The sequence below is a fragment of the Bombina bombina genome, chromosome 8 (genome assembly GCF_027579735.1).
Source record: "Bombina bombina isolate aBomBom1 chromosome 8, aBomBom1.pri, whole genome shotgun sequence".
In the NCBI taxonomy this organism is placed as follows: domain Eukaryota; kingdom Metazoa; phylum Chordata; class Amphibia; order Anura; family Bombinatoridae; genus Bombina; species Bombina bombina.
The window spans coordinates 171,203,788-171,225,278 of record NC_069506.1 but is presented as its reverse complement, the minus strand read 5'-3'; the positions used below and the strand labels follow the sequence as shown (position 1 = coordinate 171,225,278).

Sequence of the window (21,491 nt, the reverse complement as noted above, 5' to 3'; positions counted from 1 at the left end):
TTGGTGTCTAAAGAAAATTAGATTTCTTTCGCTTCAAGCAAGATTTTTGGATTTAGCCGTAGTCCACGTTAATCTCTTCAGTAGGGTAGTGGTGGCTTTAAAGCAGTTAGGAACTTGTAAGGTGGGCCTTGCTGCCCATGGTATAGAAAGCCAGAGTAGGTATACTCTGTTCTTTCTCTTTCTACAGGTCTCTGTGAGGAGTGGCGTCCTCTCACACTGTGTAGGCTGTCCTCCTGCTGGACATATATATATATATATATATATATATATATATATATACACACACACACATATATATATATATATATAAATATATATATATATATTTATATATGTATGTAGGAAGGAGGAGAAAATACTACTTAAAAAAGTTAATAAGGTGCAACCCTTTAAAATAATATAAAAATTGTAATTAGAAAAGAGAAAAAACTAAATTTATGCTTACCTGATAAATTCATTTCTCCTGTAGTGTGGTCAGTCCACGGGTCATCATTACTTCTGGGATATTATCTCCTCCCCTACAGGAAGTGCAAGAGGATTCACCCAGCAGAGCTGCTATATAGCTCCTCCCCTCTACGTCACCTCCAGTCATTCGACCAAAGGACCAACGAGAAAGGAGAAGCCCAAGGGTGTAGTGGTGACTGGAGTATAATCCAAAAAAAATCTTTAGCCTGCCATAAAAAACAGGGCGGGCCGTGGACTGACCACACTACAGGAGAAATGAATTTATCAGGTAAGCATAAATTTTGTTTTCTCCTGTTAAGTGTGGTCAGTCCACGGGTCATCATTACTTCTGGGATACCAATACCAAAGCAAAAGTACATGGATGACGGGAGGGACAGGCAGGCTCTTTATACGGAGGGAACCACTGCCTGAAGAACCTTTCTCCCAAAAACAGCCTCCGAAGAAGCAAAAGTGTCAAATTTGTAAAATTTGGAAAAAGTATGAAGAGAAGACCAAGTTGCAGCCTTGCAAATCTGTTCAACAGAAGCCTCATTCTTAAAGGCCCAAGTGGAAGCCACAGCTCTAGTAGAATGAGCTGTAATTCTTTCAGGAGGCTGCTGTCCAGCAGTCTCATAGGCTAATCGTATTATGCTACGAAGCCAAAAAGAGAGAGAGGTAGCCGAAGCTTTTTGACCTCTCCTCTGACCAGAATAAACGACAAACAGGGAAGACGTTTGACGAAAATCCTTAGTTGCCTGTAGATAAAATTTCAGGGCACGGACTACATCTAGATTGTGTAGTAGACGTTCCTTCTTCGAGGAAGGATTAGGACACAAAGATGGAACAACAATCTCTTGATTGATATTCCTGTTAGTGACCACCTTAGGTAGGAACCCAGGTTTAGTACGCAGAACTACCTTGTCTGAATGAAAAATCAGATAAGGAGAATCACAATGTAAGGCAGATAACTCAGAGACTCTTCGAGCCGAGGAAATAGCCATTAAAAACAGAACTTTCCAAGATAACAACTTGATATCAATGGAATGAAGGGGTTCAAACGGAACACCCTGTAAAACATTAAGAACTAAGTTCAAACTCCATGGCGGAGCAACAGTTTTAAACACAGGCTTGATCCTAGCTAAAGCCTGACAAAAAGCTTGAACGTCCGGAACTTCTGACAGACGTTTGTGTAAAAGAATGGACAGAGCTGAAATCTGTCCCTTTAAAGAACTAGCGGATAACCCCTTTTCTAAACCTTCTTGTAGAAAAGACAATATCCTTGGAATCCTAACCTTACTCCATGAGTAACTCTTGGATTCGCACCAATATAAGTATTTACGCCATATTTTATGGTAAATCCTTCTGGTAACAGGCTTCCTAGCCTGTATTAAGGTATCAATAACTGGCTCAGAAAAACCACATTTTGATAAAATCAAGCGTTCAATTTCCAAGCAGTCAGCTTCAGAGAAGTTAGATTTTGATGTTTGAATGGACCCTGGATCAGAAGGTCCTGTTTCAGAGGTAGAGACCAAGGCGGACAGGATGACATGTCCACTAGATCTGCATACCAAGTCCTGCGTGGCCATGCAGGTGCTATTAGAATCACTGATGCTCTCTCCTGTTTGATTCTGGCAATCAATCGAGGAAGCATCGGGAAGGGTGGAAACACATAAGCCATCCCGAAGGTCCAAGGTGCGGTCAAAGCATCTATCAGAACCGCTCCCGGATCCCTGGATCTGGACCCGTAGTGAGGAAGTTTGGCGTTCTGACGAGACGCCATGAGATCTATCTCTGGTTTGCCCCAACGTCGAAGTATCTGGGCAAAGACCTCCGGATGAAGTTCCCACTCCCCCGGATGAAAAGTCTGACGACTTAAGAAATCCGCCTCCCAGTTCTCCACTCCCGGGATGTGGATTGCAGACAGGTGGCAAGAGTGAGACTCTGCCCAGCGAATTATCTTTGATACTTCCATCATTGCTAGGGAGCTTCTTGTCCCTCCCTGATGGTTGATGTAAGCTACAGTCGTGATGTTGTCCGACTGAAACCTGATGAACCCCCGAGTTGTTAACTGGGGCCAAGCCAGAAGGGCATTGAGAACTCTCAATTCCAGAATGTTTATTGGAAGGAGACTCTCCTCCTGATTCCATAGTCCCTGAGCCTTCAGAGAATTCCAGACAGCGCCCCAACCTAGTAGGCTGGCGTCTGTTGTTACAATTGTCCAGTCTGGCCTGCTGAATGGCATCCCCCTGGACAGGTGTGGCCGATAAAGCCACCATAGAAGAGAATTTCTGGTCTCTTGATTCAGATTCAGAGTGGGGGACAAATCCGAGTAATCCCCATTCCACTGACTTAGCATGCACAATTGCAGCGGTCTGAGATGTAGGCGTGCAAAAGGTACTACGCCCATTGCCGCTACCATTAAGCCGATCACCTCCATGCATTGAGCTACTGACGGGTGTTGAATGGAATGAAGGACACGGCATGCATTTTGAAGCTTTGTTAACCTGTCTTCTGTCAGGTAAATCTTCATTTCTACAGAATCTATAAGAGTCCCCAAGAAGGGAACTCTTGTGAGTGGAAAGAGAGAACTCTTCTTTTCGTTCACCTTCCATCCATGCGACCTTAGAAATGCCAGTACTAACTCTGTATGAGACTTGGCAGTTTGAAAGCTTGAAGCTTGTATCAGAATGTCGTCTAGGTACGGAGCTACCGAAATTCCTCGCGGTCTTAGTACCGCCAGAAGAGTACCCAGAACCTTTGTGAAGATTCTTGGAGCCGTAGCCAATCCGAATGGAAGAGCTACAAACTGGTAATGCCTGTCTAGAAAGGCAAACCTTAGATACCGGTAATGATTTCTGTGAATCGGTATGTGAAGGTAAGCATCCTTTAAATCCACTGTGGTCATGTACTGACCCTCTTGGATCATGGGCAAAATTGTTCGAATCGTTTCCATCTTGAACGATGGAACTCTTAGGAATTTGTTTAGGATCTTTAAATCCAAGATTGGCCTGAAAGTTCCCTCTTTTTTGGGAACTACAAACAGATTTGAGTAAAACCCTTGTCCTTGTTCCGACCGCGGAACTGGATGGATCACTCCCATTAATAAAAGATCTTGTACGCAGCGTAGGAACGCTTCTTTCTTTATTTGGTTTGTTGATAACCTTGACAGATTAAATCTCCCTCTTGGGGGAGAGGATTTGAAGTCCAGAAGGTATCCCTGAGATATGATCTCTAACGCCCAGGGATCCTGAACATCTCTTGCCCAAGCCTGGGCGAAGAGAGAAAGTCTGCCCCCTACTAGATCCGGTCCCGGATCAGGGGCCCTCGATTCATGCTGTCTTAGGGGCAGCAGCAGGTTTCCTGGCCTGCTTGCCCTTGTTCCAGGACTGGTTAGGTTTCCAGCCTTGTCTGTAGCGAGCAACAGCTCCTTCCTGTTTTGGTGCAGAGGAAGTTGATGCTGTTCCTGCTTTGAAATTACGAAAGGAACGAAAATTAGACTGTCTAGCCCTAGGTTTGGCTTTGTCCTGAGGCAGGGCATGGCCTTTACCTCCTGTAATGTCAGCGATAATCTCTTTCAACCCGGGCCCGAATAAGGTTTGCCCTTTGAAAGGTATATTAAGCAATTTAGATTTAGAAGTAACATCAGCTGACCAGGATTTTAGCCACAGTGCTCTGCGTGCCTGAATGGCAAATCCGGAATTCTTAGCCGTAAGTTTAGTTAAATGTACTACGGCATCTGAAATAAATGAGTTAGCTAACTTAAGGGCTTTAAGTTTGTCTGTAATCTCATCTAGTGTAGATGATTGAAGTGTCTCTTCCAGAGACTCAAACCAAAATGCTGCTGCAGCCGTGACAGGCGCAATACATGCAAGAGGTTGCAATATAAAACCTTGTTGAACAAACATTTTCTTAAGGTAACCCTCTAATTTTTTATCCATTGGATCTGAAAAGGCACAGCTATCCTCCACTGGGATAGTGGTACGCTTAGCTAAAGTAGAAACTGCTCCCTCCACCTTAGGGACCGTTTGCCATAAGTCCCGTGTGGTGGCGTCTATTGGAAACATTTTTCTAAATATCGGAGGGGGTGAGAACGGCACACCGGGCCTATCCCACTCCTTAGTAACAATTTCAGTAAGTCTCTTAGGTATAGGAAAAACATCAGTACTCGCCGGTACCGCAAAATATTTATCCAACCTACACATTTTCTCTGGTATTGCAACTGTGTTACAATCATTCAGAGCCGCTAACACCTCCCCTAGTAATACACGGAGGTTTTCCAGCTTAAATTTAAAATTTGAAATATCTGAATCCAATCTATTTGGATCAGAACCGTCACCCACAGAATGAAGTTCTCCGTCCTCATGTTCTGCCGCCTGTGACGCAGTGTCTGACATGGCCCTAATATTATCAGCGCACTCTGTTCTCACCCCAGAGTGATCACGCTTGCCTCTAAGTTCTGGTAATTTAGCCAAAACTTCAGTCATAACAGTAGCCATATCCTGTAATGTGATTTGAAATGGCCGCCCAGATGTACTCGGCGCTACAATATCACGCACCTCCCGAGCGGGAGATGCAGGTACTGACACGTGAGGCGAGTTAGTCGGCATAACTCTCCCCTCGTTGTCTGGTGAAATATGTTCAATTTGTACAGATTGACTTTTATTTAAAGTAGCATCAATACAGTTAGTACATAAACTTCTATTGGGCTCCACTTTGGCATTAGCACATATAGCACATGTATCTTCCTCTGAATCAGACATGTTTAACACACTAGCAATTAACTAGCAACTTGGAAATGCTCTTTCAAGTAATTTACAATAATATGAAAACGAACTGTGCCTATAAGAAGCACAGAAAAAATTATGACAGTTGAAAATAATTAAGTTATAGCATCAATCTTTGTCAGAAATATACAATTTTAGCAAAGGATTGTTCCCATTAGCAAAGGATAACTAACCCAGGCAGCATAAAAAATACACAAATAAACGTTTTTTATCACAGTCAACTACAATCTTCACAGCTCTGCTGTGATGATTACCTCCCTCAAAAAAAGGCTTTGGAGATCCCTGAGTTCTGTAGAGATGAACCGGATCATGCAGGAAGAAAATGAACCTCTGACTGAGTTTTTTGATGTGTAGTAAAAGCGCCAAAAATGGCCCCTCCCCCTCACACATAACAGTGAGAGAGATCAGTGAACTGCTTTAATTTAAACAAAACTATTGCCAAGTGGAAAAAATAGTGCCCAAAACATTTTTTCACCCAGTACCTCAGAGAAATAAACGTTTTTACATGCCAGCAAAAAAACGTTTAACCTCAATAAATTAATTGTTATTTAAAACCTATTGCAAGTCCCTGCAAATTAGGTTAAGTCTATGCATACAGTATAAATCCAGTGAAGTACCATTCCCCAGAATACTGAAGTGTAAAATATACATACATGACAGCCTGATACCAGCTACATCTACTGCATTTAAGGCTGAGTTTACATTATAATGGTATGGCAGGATTTTCTCATCAATTCCATGTCAGAAAATAACAAACTGCTACATACCTCTTTGCAGATTAATCTGCCCGCTGTCCCCTGATCTGAAGTTTACCTCTCCTCAGATGGCCGAGAAACAGCAATATGATCTTAACTACTCCGGCTAAAATCATAGAAAAAACTCCGGTAGATTCTTCTTCAAATTCTACCAGAGAATGAATAACACACTCCGGTGCTATTATAAAATAACAAACTTTTGATTGAAGGTAATAAACTAATTAAATCACCACAGGCCTCTCACACATCCTATCTATTCGTTGGGTGCAAGAGAATGACTGGGGGTGACGTAGAGGGGAGGAGCTATATAGCAGCTCTGCTGGGTGAATCCTCTTGCACTTCCTGTAGGGGAGGAGATAATATCCCAGAAGTAATGATGACCCGTGGACTGACCACACTTAACAGGAGAAAAGCAACATATAATACTGTCACTTTAAAGAAAGGGATACTTGCACTCAAAGTACTTTAGAGAATAAATCTCATTTATTAAATGCCTACGGCACAATTAATGACTGGAGGATATCTACAAAGATTTCAGCAGATAAATACCATACACATATTACATATCACATTTATAAAAGCAAAAAACCTGCAAACTAAGCACAAGAGCAAGCCCTTATCATGAAGATGTATAGCGGATTACAGTTCTCCAAATTGTATGGCCATAGCCAAAGGGCTGTATCCAGATTAGAGTTATGTTACTCACTCAGTCCCCAAAGATATATCAGGCTGGCCAGCAAACTGATGTTTAACGGTATACCTTGACTGTAGTGGGCCCGTTTTCAAACATAACGCCTTGAGTGTCTCAGCACGGATGCTCCGATCTTGCGGAGTGACGTCACAGGTGGGAGTGCTGGCGTCCCAACACACCTCTCATCCGATTGGTCTATTCTTGGTGCTTCAACTGCATAGTCGGTTCTGCCTATCAGAGGCAGGAAAGCACCGGCACAGGCATCTCACATATGGTAAACTTGTCCCAAGGATTAGTATAAAATAAACAAAGTCCATAAGCAAAGTGTCGCAAATGGAACTACACACTTAGTGCCAACGTCACGTACGTTTCACCCCCACCATTTGGCATGTGTGTCAGGCGCTTCATCAGGGTATAATTGGTATCCCAGAACCACCTCTTTTATAGCACCTGTCTGTGCTCAGGTGATCCACATTCCAATATTATTTAAAGGGGACTTAACCAACTTGAAAATTAATTAATGTATAAATAAACATATTGAAATGAAACCTGCCCTTTCTTACTGCAGAAATTAAACAGTATATGTCACAACATAATTCCTAGTAAAGACAATTGTAACCGTAACTGCATATCTCATAATGAGTATTCATCAACATAGCATGGTGCTCACTCTCCTTATACATTGATGCATCACCAAATTTAATAAAAGATTTTTTTTAGATGTATATTTACAAAGGATACTCGAGAAAATAGGAAGTGGTCTAAATGATAAAAAGAGAAAGCGTTACAGAAAGCACGCAAACTCCAATCTATCATTTAAGCCAAGTGGAAATCTAGTACCTAGTCTAAAAATCCAATCTTTTTGAAGCAGAACTTTGTTGTTATCGCCCCCTCTACCAGAGGAGATTCCATTATCAATTATCACAAAAGTAAGGGACTGTGCATCACTATTATGTGCACAGGCAAAGTGTCTTGTCACATTAGTGTTCCTTAGTTTTGTGATGTCGTCTATGTTCTTGTACCTGGTCTTTCATGGCTCTTTTTGTTTTCCCAACATAAAAGGGCGGGCAAGAACATTGTAAGAGATAAATGACCCCTTTAGAGTTACCATTGAAAAAGAACCTAATGTCATACATTGTCACACCATCCACTGTGAACCTTTTTGTGCTGTCCATATGGGTACAGTACACACAGTGGCCACAGGGGATACTCCCCTTAATGACTTTGTTCTTTTGGAGCCAATCTGAGCTTGAGGGTCCTCCTATGAACTGGCTCTTAACCAGTCTATCTTTTAGGCTTAGGGCTTTTCTTGCTGCCATGGCTGGTTCCTTTCCTACCACCTCTCCAACCTTTTCATCCATTGTAAGGAGGTGCCAGTTCTTTTTAATAATAGACCTAACATCCTCCTACTCTTTATTAAACCTAGTAATAAACCTTATTTTATTCTGAGTAGGTTTCTCTTTCTTTTTGTACAGGATATCTTTCCTAGAGAGGTTCCTAGGTTTCCAAAAGGTCTTTTTTTTATTGATCTTTAAATATTATATATTTTATCCATCACATTCTCATAGGACCAGCAGAAGAGAAAGAGAAATTGCACATTTTTCTTCATGAATTACAACAGACAAACCATACAGAATCTTCAAGCTCTTTAACTGAACATTTAACTTATGACAGATTAATATTTTTCTAATAATTAATATCACAAAAAATAAACACGTATGATGCATAAATATTTCCTTATTAAACATTTTACAAAACTACTGGTACTTTTGCTCTGTTTCCCCATAAGGTTGCATTACATTTGGCAAGAACTAAAACTCTCCGATAAAGATGTAGGGACAAAGTGGACGTTGATTAAGCAGAACAGTACGTTTTGGAGTTTGTGGGGTAAGCAAGACATGTAGTCAAACTTTCACAGAAGCAGATTTTACACATGCACACTACTTAGTCTATTCATGCCAGAAAAAAAATGCAAAAGAAAATCTTTCCGGTTACAGAAATTAACTGGACATTGTCTTGTTCAAGTCTCGTTTTGCCCCAGTGTTCAGTCACAAAGACCTGACAAGGCAATCAGGAAATAAACCTATTTCTACTGGTGGAAGACTGTCCTGTCCAGGCCTTTGTATTTTGAGACTGTTCATGGGAATGGAGGAAAGGCTCCATGTTGGATTACATCTTGGAAAGTTTCAGAAGTTCTAATCCAACCCGTTCGTACCTGGTACATCGAAAAAGCTTTAGCAGAATTGGCGAGACTTCCATCCTTGCTGGGTAGCTTCTGAAGGAAGATACCAGCGCATCTGAGCGTGAAGTGCTGCAGCAGCAGCCGCTGGATATGTGAAGGCAGCATGTGGGATGGCTGGTGTCAGTTCTGTGGTGTATAGTGGGTAGGGAGCCCAGCCTTCTGGTGACGCTGGGATAAGTGCAGCACCTGTCAGGTCGTATGGATCTAGTGCAATGAAGTGTGCTCCAAGTGCAGGGTGGAGGTTAGTGGGGTTGGGTGAAGCCATTAGTTTGTTCTTTGCCATTTTTGTGTTGGCCTTTGCAAACTCTAGCCGTAAAGTCTGGATTTTCTGGGTCAAAACGGATGCCATTTAGTGCATTCTTTGCAGCTTCAGCACCAGCTCTATTGTCAAAGGTGACAAAACCAACAGGCTGTTTTGATGTTAGCTTGATCAGTGATCCTTCATACCCCTTAAATGGTCGAAAAACAGAATTTATGTTTACCTGATAAATTACTTTCTCCAACGGTGTGTCCGGTCCACGGCGTCATCCTTACTTGTGGGATATTCTCTTCCCCAACAGGAAATGGCAAAGAGCCCAGCAAAGCTGGTCACATGATCCCTCCTAGGCTCCGCCTACCCCAGTCATTCGACCGACGTTAAGGAGGAATATTTGCATAGGAGAAACCATATGTTACCGTGGTGACTGTAGTTAAAGAAAATAAATTATCAGACCTGATTAAAAAAACCAGGGCGGGCCGTGGACCGGACACACCGTTGGAGAAAGTAATTTATCAGGTAAACATAAATTCTGTTTTCTCCAACATAGGTGTGTCCGGTCCACGGCGTCATCCTTACTTGTGGGAACCAATACCAAAGCTTTAGGACACGGATGAAGGGAGGGAACAAATCAGGTCACCTAAATGGAAGGCACCACGGCTTGCAAAACCTTTCTCCCAAAAATAGCCTCAGAAGAAGCAAAAGTATCAAATTTGTAAAATTTAGAAAAAGTGTGCAGTGAAGACCAAGTCGCTGCCTTACATATCTGATCAACAGAAGCCTCGTTCTTGAAGGCCCATGTGGAAGCCACAGCCCTAGTGGAGTGAGCTGTGATTCTTTCAGGAGGCTGCCGTCCGGCAGTCTCATAAGCCAATCGGATAATGCTTTTAATCCAGAAGGAGAGAGAGGTAGAAGTTGCTTTTTGACCTCTCCGTTTACCAGAATAAACAACAAACAAAGACAAGTTTGTCTGAAATCCTTAGTAGCTGCTAAGTAAAATTTGAGAGCACGAACTACATCCAAGTTGTGCAACAAACGTTCCTTCTTTGAAACTGGATTAGGACACAAAGAAGGCACAACTATCTCCTGGTTAATGTTTTTGTTAGAAACAACTTTTGGAAGAAAACCAGGTTTAGTACGCAAAACCACCTTATCTGCATGGAACACCAGATAAGGAGAAGAACACTGCAGAGCAGATAATTCTGAAACTCTTCTAGCAGAAGAAATTGCAACCAAAAACAAAACTTTCCAAGATAATAACTTAATATCAACGGAATGTAAGGGTTCAAACGGAACCCCCTGAAGAACTGAAAGAACTAGGTTGAGACTCCAAGGAGGAGTCAAAATTTTGTAAACAGGCTTGATACTAACCAGAGCCTGAACAAAGGCTAGAACATCTGGCACAGCTGCCAGCTTTTTGTGAAGTAACACAGACAAGGCAGAAATCTGTCCCATCAAGGAACTTGCAGATAATCCTTTTTCCAATCCTTCTCGAAGGAAGGATAGACTCTTAGGAATCTTAACCTTGTCCCAAGGGAATCCTGCAGATTCACACCAACAGATATACCAAATTATGTGGTAATTTTTCTGGTTACAGGCTTTCAGGCCTGAACAAGAGTATTAATAACAGAATCTGAGAACCCTCGCTTTGATAAGATCAAGCGTTCAATCTCCAAGCAGTCAGCTGGAGTGGGTCGAACGGACCTAGAACAAGAAGGTCTCTCAAAGGTAGCTTCCATGGTGGAGCCGATGACATATTCACCAGATCTGCATACCAAGTCCTGCGTGGCCACGCAGGAGCTATCAAAATCACCGACGCCCTCTCCTGATTGATCCTGGCTACCAGCCTGGGGATGAGAGGAAACGGCGGGAACACATAAGCTAGTTTGAAGGTCCAAGGTGCTACTAGTGCATCCACTAGAGCCGCCTTGGGATCCCTGGATCTGTACCCGTAGTAAGGAACTCTGAAGTTCTGACGAGAGGCCATCAGATCCATGTCTGGAATGCCCCACGGTTGAGTGACTTGGGCAAAGATTTCCGGATGGAGTTCCCACTCCCCCAGATGCAATGTCTGACGACTCAGAAAATCCGCTTCCCAATTTTCCACTCCTGGGATGTGGATAGCAGACAGGTGGCAGGAGTGAGACTCCGCCCATAGAATGATTTTGGTCACTTCTTCCATCGTTAGGGAACTCCTTGTTCCCCCCTGATGGTTGATGTATGAACTTGGCCCTCGCTAGCTGAGGCCAAGCTTTGAGAGCATTGAATATCGCTCTCAGTTCCAGAATATTTATCGGTAGAAGAGATTCTACCCGAGACCAAAGACCCTGAGCTTTCAGGGATCCCCAGACCGCGCCCCAGCCCATCAGACTGGCGTCGGTCGTGACAATGACCCACTCTGGTCTGCGGAAGGTCATCCCTTGTGACAGGTTGTCCAGGGACAGCCACCAACGGAATGAGTCTCTGGTCCTCTGATTTACTTGTATCTTCGGAGACAAGTCTGAATAGTCCCCATTCCACTGACTGAGCATGAACAGTTGTAATGGTCTTAGATGAATGCGCACAAAAGGAACTATGTCCATTGCCGCTACCATCAAACCTATCACTTCCATGCACTGCGCTATGGAAGGAAGAGGAACGGAATGAAGTATCCGACAAGAGTCTAGAAGTTTTGTTTTTCTGGCTTCTGTCAGAAAAATCCTCATTTCTAAGGAGTCTATTATAGTTCCCAAGAAGGGAACCCTCGTTGACGGAGATAGAGAACTCTTTTCCACGTTCACTTTCCATCCGTGAGATCTGAGAAAGGCCAGGACAATGTCCGTGTGAGCCTTTACTTGAGGAAGGGACGACGCTCGAATCAGAATGTCGTCCAAGTAAGGTACTACAGCAATGCCCCTTGGTCTTAGCACCGCCAGAAGGGACCCTAGTACCTATGAGAAAATCCTAGGAGCAGTGGCTAATCCGAAAGAAAACGCCACGAACTGGAAATGCTTGTCCAGGAATGCAAACCTTAGGAACCGATGATGTTCCTTGTGGATAGGAATATGTAGATACGCATCCTTGAAATCCACCTTGGTCATGAATTGACCTTCCTGGATGGAAGGAAGAAGTGTTCGAATGGTTTCCATCTTGAACGATGGAACCTTGAGAACTTGTTCAAGATCTAGAGATCTAAGATTGGTCTGAACGTTCCCTCTTTTTTGGGAACTATGAACAGATTGGAGTAGAACCCCATCCCTTGTTCTCCTAATGGAACAGGATGAATCACTCCCATTTTTAGCAGGTCTTCTACCCAATGTAAGAATGCCTGTCTTCTTATGTGGTCTGAAGACAACTGAGACCTGTGGAACCTCCCCCTTGGAGGAAGCCCCTTGAACTCCAGAGAATAACCTTGGGAGACTATTTCTAGCGCCCAAGGATCCAGAACATCTCTTGCCCAAGCCTGAGCGAAGAGAGAGAGTCTGCCCCCCACCAGATCCGGTCCCGGATCGGGGGCCCGCATTTCATGCTGTCTTGGTAGCAGTGGCAGGTTTCCTGGCCTGCTTTCCTTTGTTCCAGCCTTGCATAGGTCTCCAGGCTGGATTGGCTTGAGAAGTATTACCTTCCTGCTTAGAGGACGTAGCCCTTGGGGCTGATCCGTTTCTGCGAAAGGACGAAACTTAGGTTTATTTTTGGTCTTGAAAAGACCTATCCTGAGGAAGGGCGTGGCCCTTGCCCCCAGTGATATCAGAGATAATCTCTTTCAAGTCAGGGCCAAAGAGTGTTTTCCCCTTGAAAGGAATGTCAAGCAATTTGTTCTTGGAAGACGCATCCGCTGCCCAAGATTTTAACCAAAGCGCTCTGCGCCACAATAGCAAACCCAGAATTTTTTCGCCGCTAACCTAGCCAATTGCAAGGTGGCGTCTAGGGTGAAAGAATTAGCCAATTTAAGAGCACGAATTCTGTCCATAATCTCCTCATAAGAAGAAGAATTACTAATAATCGCCTTTCCTAGCTCATCAAACTAGAAACACGCGGCTGCAGTGACAGGGACAATGCATGCAATTGGTTGTAGAAGGGAACCTTGCTGAACAAACATCTTTAGCAGACCTAATTTTTTATCCATAGGATCTTGGAAAGCACAACTATCTTCTATGGGTATAGTGGCGCGCTTGTGTAGAGTAGAAACCGCCCCCTCGACCTTGGGGACTGTCTGCCATCAGTCCTTTCTGGGGTCGACTATAGGAAAACAATTTTATAAATATGGGGGGAGGTACTAAAGGTATACCGGGCCTGTCCCATTCTTTACTAACAATGTACGCCACCCGCTTGGATATAGGAAAAGCTTCGGGGGGCCCCGGGGCCTCTAAGAACTTTTCCATTTTACATAGTGGTTCTGGAATGACCAGATAATCACAATCATCCAAATTGGATAACACCTCCTTAAGCAGAGCGCGGAGATGTTCCAACTTAAATTTAAAAGTAATCACATCAGGTTCAGCTTGTTGAGAAATGTTTCCTGAATCTGAAATTTCTCCCTCAGACAAAACCTCCCTGGCCCCCTCAGACTGGTGTAGGGGCCCTTCAGAAACCATATCATCAGCGTTCTCATGCTCTACAGAATTTTCTAAAACAGAGCAGTCGCGCTTTCGCTGATAAGTGGGCATATTGGCTAAAATGTTTTTGATAGAATTATCCATTACAGCCGTTAAATGTTGCATAGTAAGGAGTATTGGCGCACTAGATGTACTAGGGGCCTCCTGTATGGGCAAGACTGGTGTAGACGAAGGAGGGGATGATGCAGTACCATGCTTACTCCCCTCACTTGAGGAATCATCTTGGGCATCATTTTTACTAAATTTTTTTATGACATAAAATACATATAGTTAAATGAGAAGGAACCTTGGTTTCCCCACAGTCAGAACACAATCTATCTGGTAGTTCAGACATGTTAAACAGGCATAAACTTGATAACAAAGCACAAAAAACGTTTTAAAATAAAACCGTTACTGTCACTTTAAATTTTAAACTAAACACACTTTATTACTGCAATTGCGAAAAAGTATGAAGGAATTGTTCAAAATTCACCAAAATTTCACCACAGTGTCTTAAAGCCTTAAAAGTATTGCACACCAAATTTGGAAGCTTTAACCCTTAAAATAACGGAACCGGAGCCGTTTTTATATTTAACCCCTTTACCGTCCCTGGAATCTGCTTTGCTGAGACCCAACCAAGCCCAAAGGGGAATACGATACCAAATGATGCCTTCAGAAAGACTTTTCTATGTATCAGAGCTCCACACACATGCAGCTGCATGCCATGCTGTCCTCAAAAACAAGTGCGCCATACCGGCGCGAAAATGAGGCTCTGACTATGATTAGGGAAAGCCCCTAAAGAATAAGGTGTCTAAAACAGTGCCTGCCGATATAATCATATCAAAATACCCAGAATAAATGATTCCTCAAGGCTAAATATGTGTTAATAATGAATCGATTTAGCCCAGAAAAAGTCTACAGTCTTAATAAGCCCTTGTGAAGCCCTTATTTACTATCTTAATAAACATGGCTTACCGGATCCCATAGGGAAAATGACAGCTTCCAGCATTACATCGTCTTGTTAGAATGTGTCATACCTCAAGCAGTAAGAGACTGCACACTGTTCCCCCAACTGAAGTTAATTGCTCTCAACAGTCCTGTGTGGAACAGCCATGGATTTTAGTTACGGTGCTAAAATCATTTTCCTCATACAAACAGAAATCTTCATCTCTTTTCTGTTTCTGAGTAAATAGTACATACCAGCACTATTTTAAAATAACAAACTCTTGATTGAATAATAAAAACTACAGTTAAACACTAAAAAACTCTAAGCCATCTCCGTGGAGATGTTGCCTGTACAACGGCAAAGAGAATGACTGGGGTAGGCGGAGCCTAGGAGGGATCATGTGACCAGCTTTGCTGGGCTCTTTGCCATTTCCTGTTGGGGAAGAGAATATCCCACAAGTAAGGATGACGCCGTGGACCGGACACACCTATGTTGGAGAAAAGCAAGTAAAGTTCTCTTGGTTTGATGTCAATTGGGAGGCCACTGACAAATAGTGTTCGTACCTCTTCTTCTATAGTATTATTATTATGTTCTGTTTCTGGCTTCATGGTACTCATTGTGTATAAACCAACAGCTGATCCCTCTACAGAGTCCACGGTGGCTAAATGTTGGGTTTCCCTACGCTGTAAAGTCTTTGGGTTAATGTAGTTATTAGAGCCTATGAACCAAACTCTTGCTGAGCTTTCGTTTCAAGTGACTTTAAGTGCACAGTGAAGGTGCGAGAGCTATACTTGTGGTGTAGAGCAGTGTGTGAGTGCAAGGAGAAAGTGCACTCCAAAAGGTCTTTTTAATGCAACTTTGTGAATACCCTCTCCTTAGACACCGTTTTCTGATTAGTGATGATAGTCAAGACTAGAGAGGGAAGAGCAGTTTCTTTTAAGACACAGGAATTGGCCATATGGAACACCTCTTTTGAGGTGGTCCGGATGGCCACTCCCTACATGTAGAACGCTATTTGTTGCATTATGCTTTATAAAATTCTCAGTGATTATAACTTGTCCATCTTTTATAATTGTTAAGTCAAGAAAGGCAAGGGATTTCTCACTTGTTTCAAAAGTCAAAATATACATATAAAAAATTATTTTATTAAATTTGGTTGATGCATGAATGCATAAGTATAAGGTGAGTGAGCACCATGCTAAGTTGATGAATACTCATTATGAGATATGCAGTTACGGTTACAATTGTCTTTACTAGGAATTATGTTGTGACATATACTGTTTAATTTCTGCAGTAAGAAAGGGCAGGTTTCATTTCAATATGTTTATTTATACATTAATTAATTTTCAAGTTGGTTAAGTCCCCTTTAAATAATATTGGAATGTGGATCACCTGAGCACAGACAGGTGCTATAAAAGAGGTGGTTCTGGGATACCAAATATACCCTGATGAAGCCCCTGACACACATGCTAAATGGTGGGGGTGAAACGTACGTGACGTTGGCACTAAGTGTGTAGTTCCATTTGCAACACTTTGCTTATGGACTATTTTATACTAATCCTTGGGACAAGTTTACCCTATGTGAGATGTATGGACTTTCCTGTCTTTAAAGAGTGCCAGTAGGAGGAGCTTCCAGATATCCAGGAGATACCTGAACAGGTTGGATCGGATATACCCTACTGGGCACGCCAACACAGAACTGTGTATACTGGAAAGGTCTGAATTTACTAACACCAAGTTTGTTTTCACGCTGTAAATTGGTCTTGTCAAACTACAGTTGCCTGTGCCGGTGCTTTCCTGCCTCTGATAGGCAGAACCGTCTATGCAGTTGAAGCATCGAGAACAGACCAATCGGATGAGAGGTGTGTTGGGACGCCAGCACTCCCACCTGTGACGTCACTCTGCAAGATCGGAGCATCCGTGCTGAGACACTCAAGGCGGTATGTTTGAAAACGGGCCCACTACAGTCAAGGTATACCGTTAAACATCAGTTTGCTGGCCAGCCTGATATATCTTTGGGGACTGAGTGAGTAACATAACTCTAATCTGGATACAGCCCTTTGGCTATGGCAATACAATTTGGAGAACTGTAATCCGCTATACATCTTCATGATAAGGGCTTGCTCTTGTGCTTAGTTTGCAGGTTTTTTTTGCTTTTATAAATGTGATATGTAATGTGTATGGTATTTATCTGCTGAAATCTTTGTAGATATCCTCCAGTCATTAATTGTGCCGTAGGCATTTAATAAATATGAGATTTATTCTCTAAAGTACTTTGAGTGCAAGTATCCCTTTCTTTAAAGTGACAGTATTATATGTTGCTTTTTTCTCTTCTCTAATTACAATGTTTATATATATATATATATATATATATATACACACATATATATACACACACACACACACATACATATATACACACACACATACAGTGGATATAAAAAACAGAATTTATGTTTACCTGATAAATTACTTTCTCCAACGGTGTGTCCGGTCCACGGCGTCATCCTTACTTGTGGGATATTCTCTTCCCCAACAGGAAATGGCAAAGAGCCCAGCAAAGCTGGTCACATGATCCCTCCTAGGCTCCGCCTTCCCCAGTCATTCGACCGACGTAAAGGAGGAATATTTGCATAGGAGAAATCATATGATACCGTGGTGACTGTAGTTAAAGAAAATAAATTATCAGACCTGATTAAAAAACCAGGGCGGGCCGTGGACCGGACACACCGTTGGAGAAAGTAATTTATCAGGTAAACATAAATTCTGTTTTCTCCAACATAGGTGTGTCCGGTCCACGGCGTCATCCTTACTTGTGGGAACCAATACCAAAGCTTTAGGACACGGATGATGGGAGGGAGCAAATCAGGTCACCTAGATGGAAGGCACCACGGCTTGCAAAACCTTTCTCCCAAAAATAGCCTCAGAAGAAGCAAAAGTATCAAATTTGTAAAATTTAGTAAAAGTGTGCAGTGAAGACCAAGTCGCTGCCTTACATATCTGATCAACAGAAGCCTCGTTCTTGAAGGCCCATGTGGAAGCCACAGCCCTAGTGGAATGAGCTGTGATTCTGTCAGGAGGCTGCCGTCCGGCAGTCTCGTAAGCCAATCTGATGATGCTTTTAAGCCAAAAAGAGAGAGAGGTAGAAGTTGCTTTTTGACCTCTCCTTTTACCAGAATAAACAACAAACAAGGAAGATGTTTGTCTAAAATCCTTTGTAGCATCTAAATAGAATTTTAGAGCACGAACTACATCCAAATTGTGCAACAAACGTTCCTTCTTTGAAACTGGATTCGGACACAAAGAAGGCACGACTATCTCCTGGTTAATGTTCTCGTTAGAAACAACTTTCGGAAGAAAACCAGGTTTAGTACGCAAAACCACCTTATCTGCATGGAACACCAGATAAGGAGGAGAACACTGCAGAGCAGATAATTCTGAAACTCTTCTAGCAGAAGAAATTGCAACCAAAAACAAAACTTTCCAAGATAATAACTTAATATCAACGGAATGTAAGGGTTCAAACGGAACCCCCTGAAGAACTGAAAGAACTAAATTGAGACTCCAAGGAGGAGTCAAAGGTTTGTAAACAGGCTTGATTCTAACCAGAGCCTGAACAAAGGCTTGAACATCTGGCACAGCTGCCAGCTTTTTGTGAAGTAACACAGACAAGGCAGAAATCTGTCCCTTCAAAGAACTTGCAGATAATCCTTTCTCCAAACCTTCTTGAAGAAAGGATAGAATCTTAGGAATTTTTATCTTGTCCCAAGGGAATCCTTTAGATTCACACCAACAGATATATTTTTTCCATATTTTGTGGTATATTTTTCTAGTTACAGGCTTTCTGGCCTGAACAAGAGTATCAATGACAGAATCTGAGAACCCTCGCTTTGATAAGATCAAACGTTCAATCTCCAAGCAGTCAGTTGGAGTGAGACCAGATTCGGATGTTCGAACGGACCTTGAACAAGAAGGTCTCGTCTCAAAGGTAGCCTCCATGGTGGAGCCGATGACATATTCACCAGGTCTGCATACCAAGTCCTGCGTGGCCACGCAGGAGCTATCAAGATCACCGATGCCCTCTCCTGATTGATCCTGGCTACCAGCCTGGGGATGAGAGGAAACGGCGGGAATACATAAGCTAGTTTGAAGGTCCAAGGTGCTACTAGTGCATCTACTAGAGTCGCCTTGGGATCCCTGGATCTGGACCCGTAGCAAGGAACCTTGAAGTTCTGACGAGAGGCCATCAGATCCATGTCTGGAATGCCCCACAATTGAGTAATTTGGGCAAAGATTTCCGGATGGAGTTCCCACTCCCCCGGATGAAATGTCTGCCGACTCAGAAAATCCGCTTCCCAATTTTCCACTCCCGGGATGTGGATTGCAGACAAGTGGCAGGAGTGAGTCTCCGCCCATTGAATGATTTTGGTCACTTCTTCCATCGCCAGGGAACTCCTTGTTCCCCCCTGATGGTTGATGTACGCAACAGTCGTCATGTTGTCTGATTGAAACCTTATGAACTTGGTCTTTGATAGCTGAGGCCAAGCCTTGAGAGCATTGAATATCGCTCTCAGTTCCAGAATGTTTATCGGGAGAAGAGATTCTTCCCGAGACCAAAGACCCTGAGCTTTCAGGGGTCCCCAGACCGCGCCCCAGCCCACCAGACTGGCGTCGGTCGTGACAATGACCCACTCTGGTCTGCGGAAGCTCATCCCCTGTGACAGGTTGTCCAGGGACAGCCACCAACGGAGTGAATCTCTGGTCCTCTGATCTACTTGTATCGTCGGAGACAAGTCTGTATAGTCCCCATTCCACTGACTGAGCATGCACAGTTGTAATGGTCTTAGATGAATTCGCGCAAAAGGAACTATGTCCATTGCCGCTACCATCAAACCTATTACTTCCATGCACTGCGCTATGGAAGGAAGAGGAACAGAATGAAGTATTTGACAAGAGTTTAGAAGTTTTGATTTTCTGGCCTCTGTCAGAAAAATCCTCATCTCTAAGGAGTCTATTATTGTTCCCAAGAAGGGAACCCTTGTTGACGGAGATAGAGAACTTTTTTCTACGTTCACTTTCCACCCGTGAGATCTGAGAAAGGCCAGGACAATGTCCGTGTGAGCCTTTGCTTGTGGAAGGGACGACGCTTGAATCAGTATGTCGTCCAAGTAAGGTACTACTGCAATGCCCCTTGGTCTTAGCACCGCTAGAAGGGACCCTAGTACCTTTGTGAAAATTCTTGGAGCAGTGGCTAATCCGAACGGAAGTGCCACAAACTGGTAATGCTTGTCCAGAAATGCGAACCTTAGGAACCGATGATGTTCCTTGTGGATAGGAATATGTAGATACGCATCCTTTAAATCCACCGTGGTCATGAATTGACCTTCCTGGATGGAAGGAAGAATTGTTCGAATGGTTTCCATTTTGAACGATGGAACCTTGAGAAACTTGTTTAGGATCTTGAGATCTAAGATTGGTCTGAATGTTCCCTCTTTTTTGGGAACTACGAACAGATTGGAGTAGAACCCCATCCCTTGTTCTCCTAATGGAACAGGATGAATCACTCCCATTTTTAACAGGTCTTCTACACAATGTAAGAATGCCTGTTTTTTTATGTGGTCTGAAGACAATTGAGACCTGTGGAACCTCCCCCTTGGGGGAAGCCCCTTGAATTCCAGAAGATAACCTTGGGAGACTATTTCTAGCGCCCAAGGATCCAGAACATCTCTTGCCCAAGCCTGAGCGAAGAGAGAGAGTCTGCCCCCCACCAGATCCGGTCCCGGATCGGGGGCCAACATCTCATGCTGTCTTGGTAGCAGTGGCAGGTTTCTTGGCCTGCTTACCTTTGTTCCAGCCTTGCATTGGCCTCCAGGCTGGCTTGGCTTGAGAAGTATTACCCTCTTGCTTAGAGGACGTAGCACTTGGGGCTGGTCCGTTTCTGCGAAAGGGACGAAAATTAGGTTTATTTTTGGCCTTGAAAGACCTATCCTGAGGAAGGGCGTGGCCCTTGCCCCCAGTGATATCAGAAATAATCTCTTTCAAGTCAGGGCCAAACAGCGTTTTCCCCTTGAAAGGAATGTTAAGCAATTTGTTCTTGGAAGACGCATCCGCTGACCAAGATTTTAGCCAAAGCGCTCTGCGCGCCACAATAGCAAACCCAGAATTTTTCGCCGCTAATCTAGCCAATTGCAAAGTGGCGTCTAGGGTGAAAGAGTTAGCCAATTTGAGAGCATGAATTCTGTCCAAAATCTCCTCATAAGAAGAATCTTTATTGAGCGCCTTTTCTAGTTCATCGAACCAGAAACACGCTGCTGTAGTGACAGGAACAATGCATGAAATTGGTTGTAGAAGGTAACCTTGCTGAACAAACATCTTTTTAAGCAAACCCTCTAATTTTTTATCCATAGGATCTTTGAAAGCACAACTATCTTCTATGGGTATAGTGGTGCGTTTGTTTAGAGTAGAAACCGCCCCCTCGACCTTGGGGACTGTCTGCCATAAGTCCTTTCTGGGGTCGACCATAGGAAACAATTTCTTAAATATAGGGGGAGGGACGAAAGGTATGCCGGGCCTTTCCCATTCTTTGTTTACAATGTCCGCCACCCGCTTGGGTATAGGAAAAGCTTCGGGGGGCCCCGGGACCTCTAGGAACTTGTCCATTTTACATAATTTCTCTGGAATGACCAAATTCTCACAATCATCCAGAGTAGATAACACCTCCTTAAGCAGGGCGCGGAGATGTTCCAATTTAAATTTAAATGTAATCACATCAGGTTCAGCTTGTTGAGAAATTTTCCCT

General features: G+C 43.2%; 2 protein-coding genes across 3 annotated transcripts in view; both read right to left on the bottom strand.

Annotated features, from left to right (window-relative positions):
- PPP6R1 (protein phosphatase 6 regulatory subunit 1) overlaps nucleotides 1-21,491 on the bottom strand; it is a 602,143-nt gene that overhangs the window by 31,320 nt on the left and 549,332 nt on the right. The gene's annotated exons all lie outside the window — the stretch shown is intronic.
- On the bottom strand, nucleotides 8,782-15,501 carry LOC128638630 (RNA-binding protein with multiple splicing 2-like). The gene is given in 3 exon segments (XM_053690703.1): nucleotides 8,782-9,236; nucleotides 9,238-9,382; nucleotides 15,195-15,501. Coding segments are annotated over 3 exon segments (588 nt in total). The 5' UTR covers nucleotides 15,310-15,501; the 3' UTR covers nucleotides 8,782-8,908.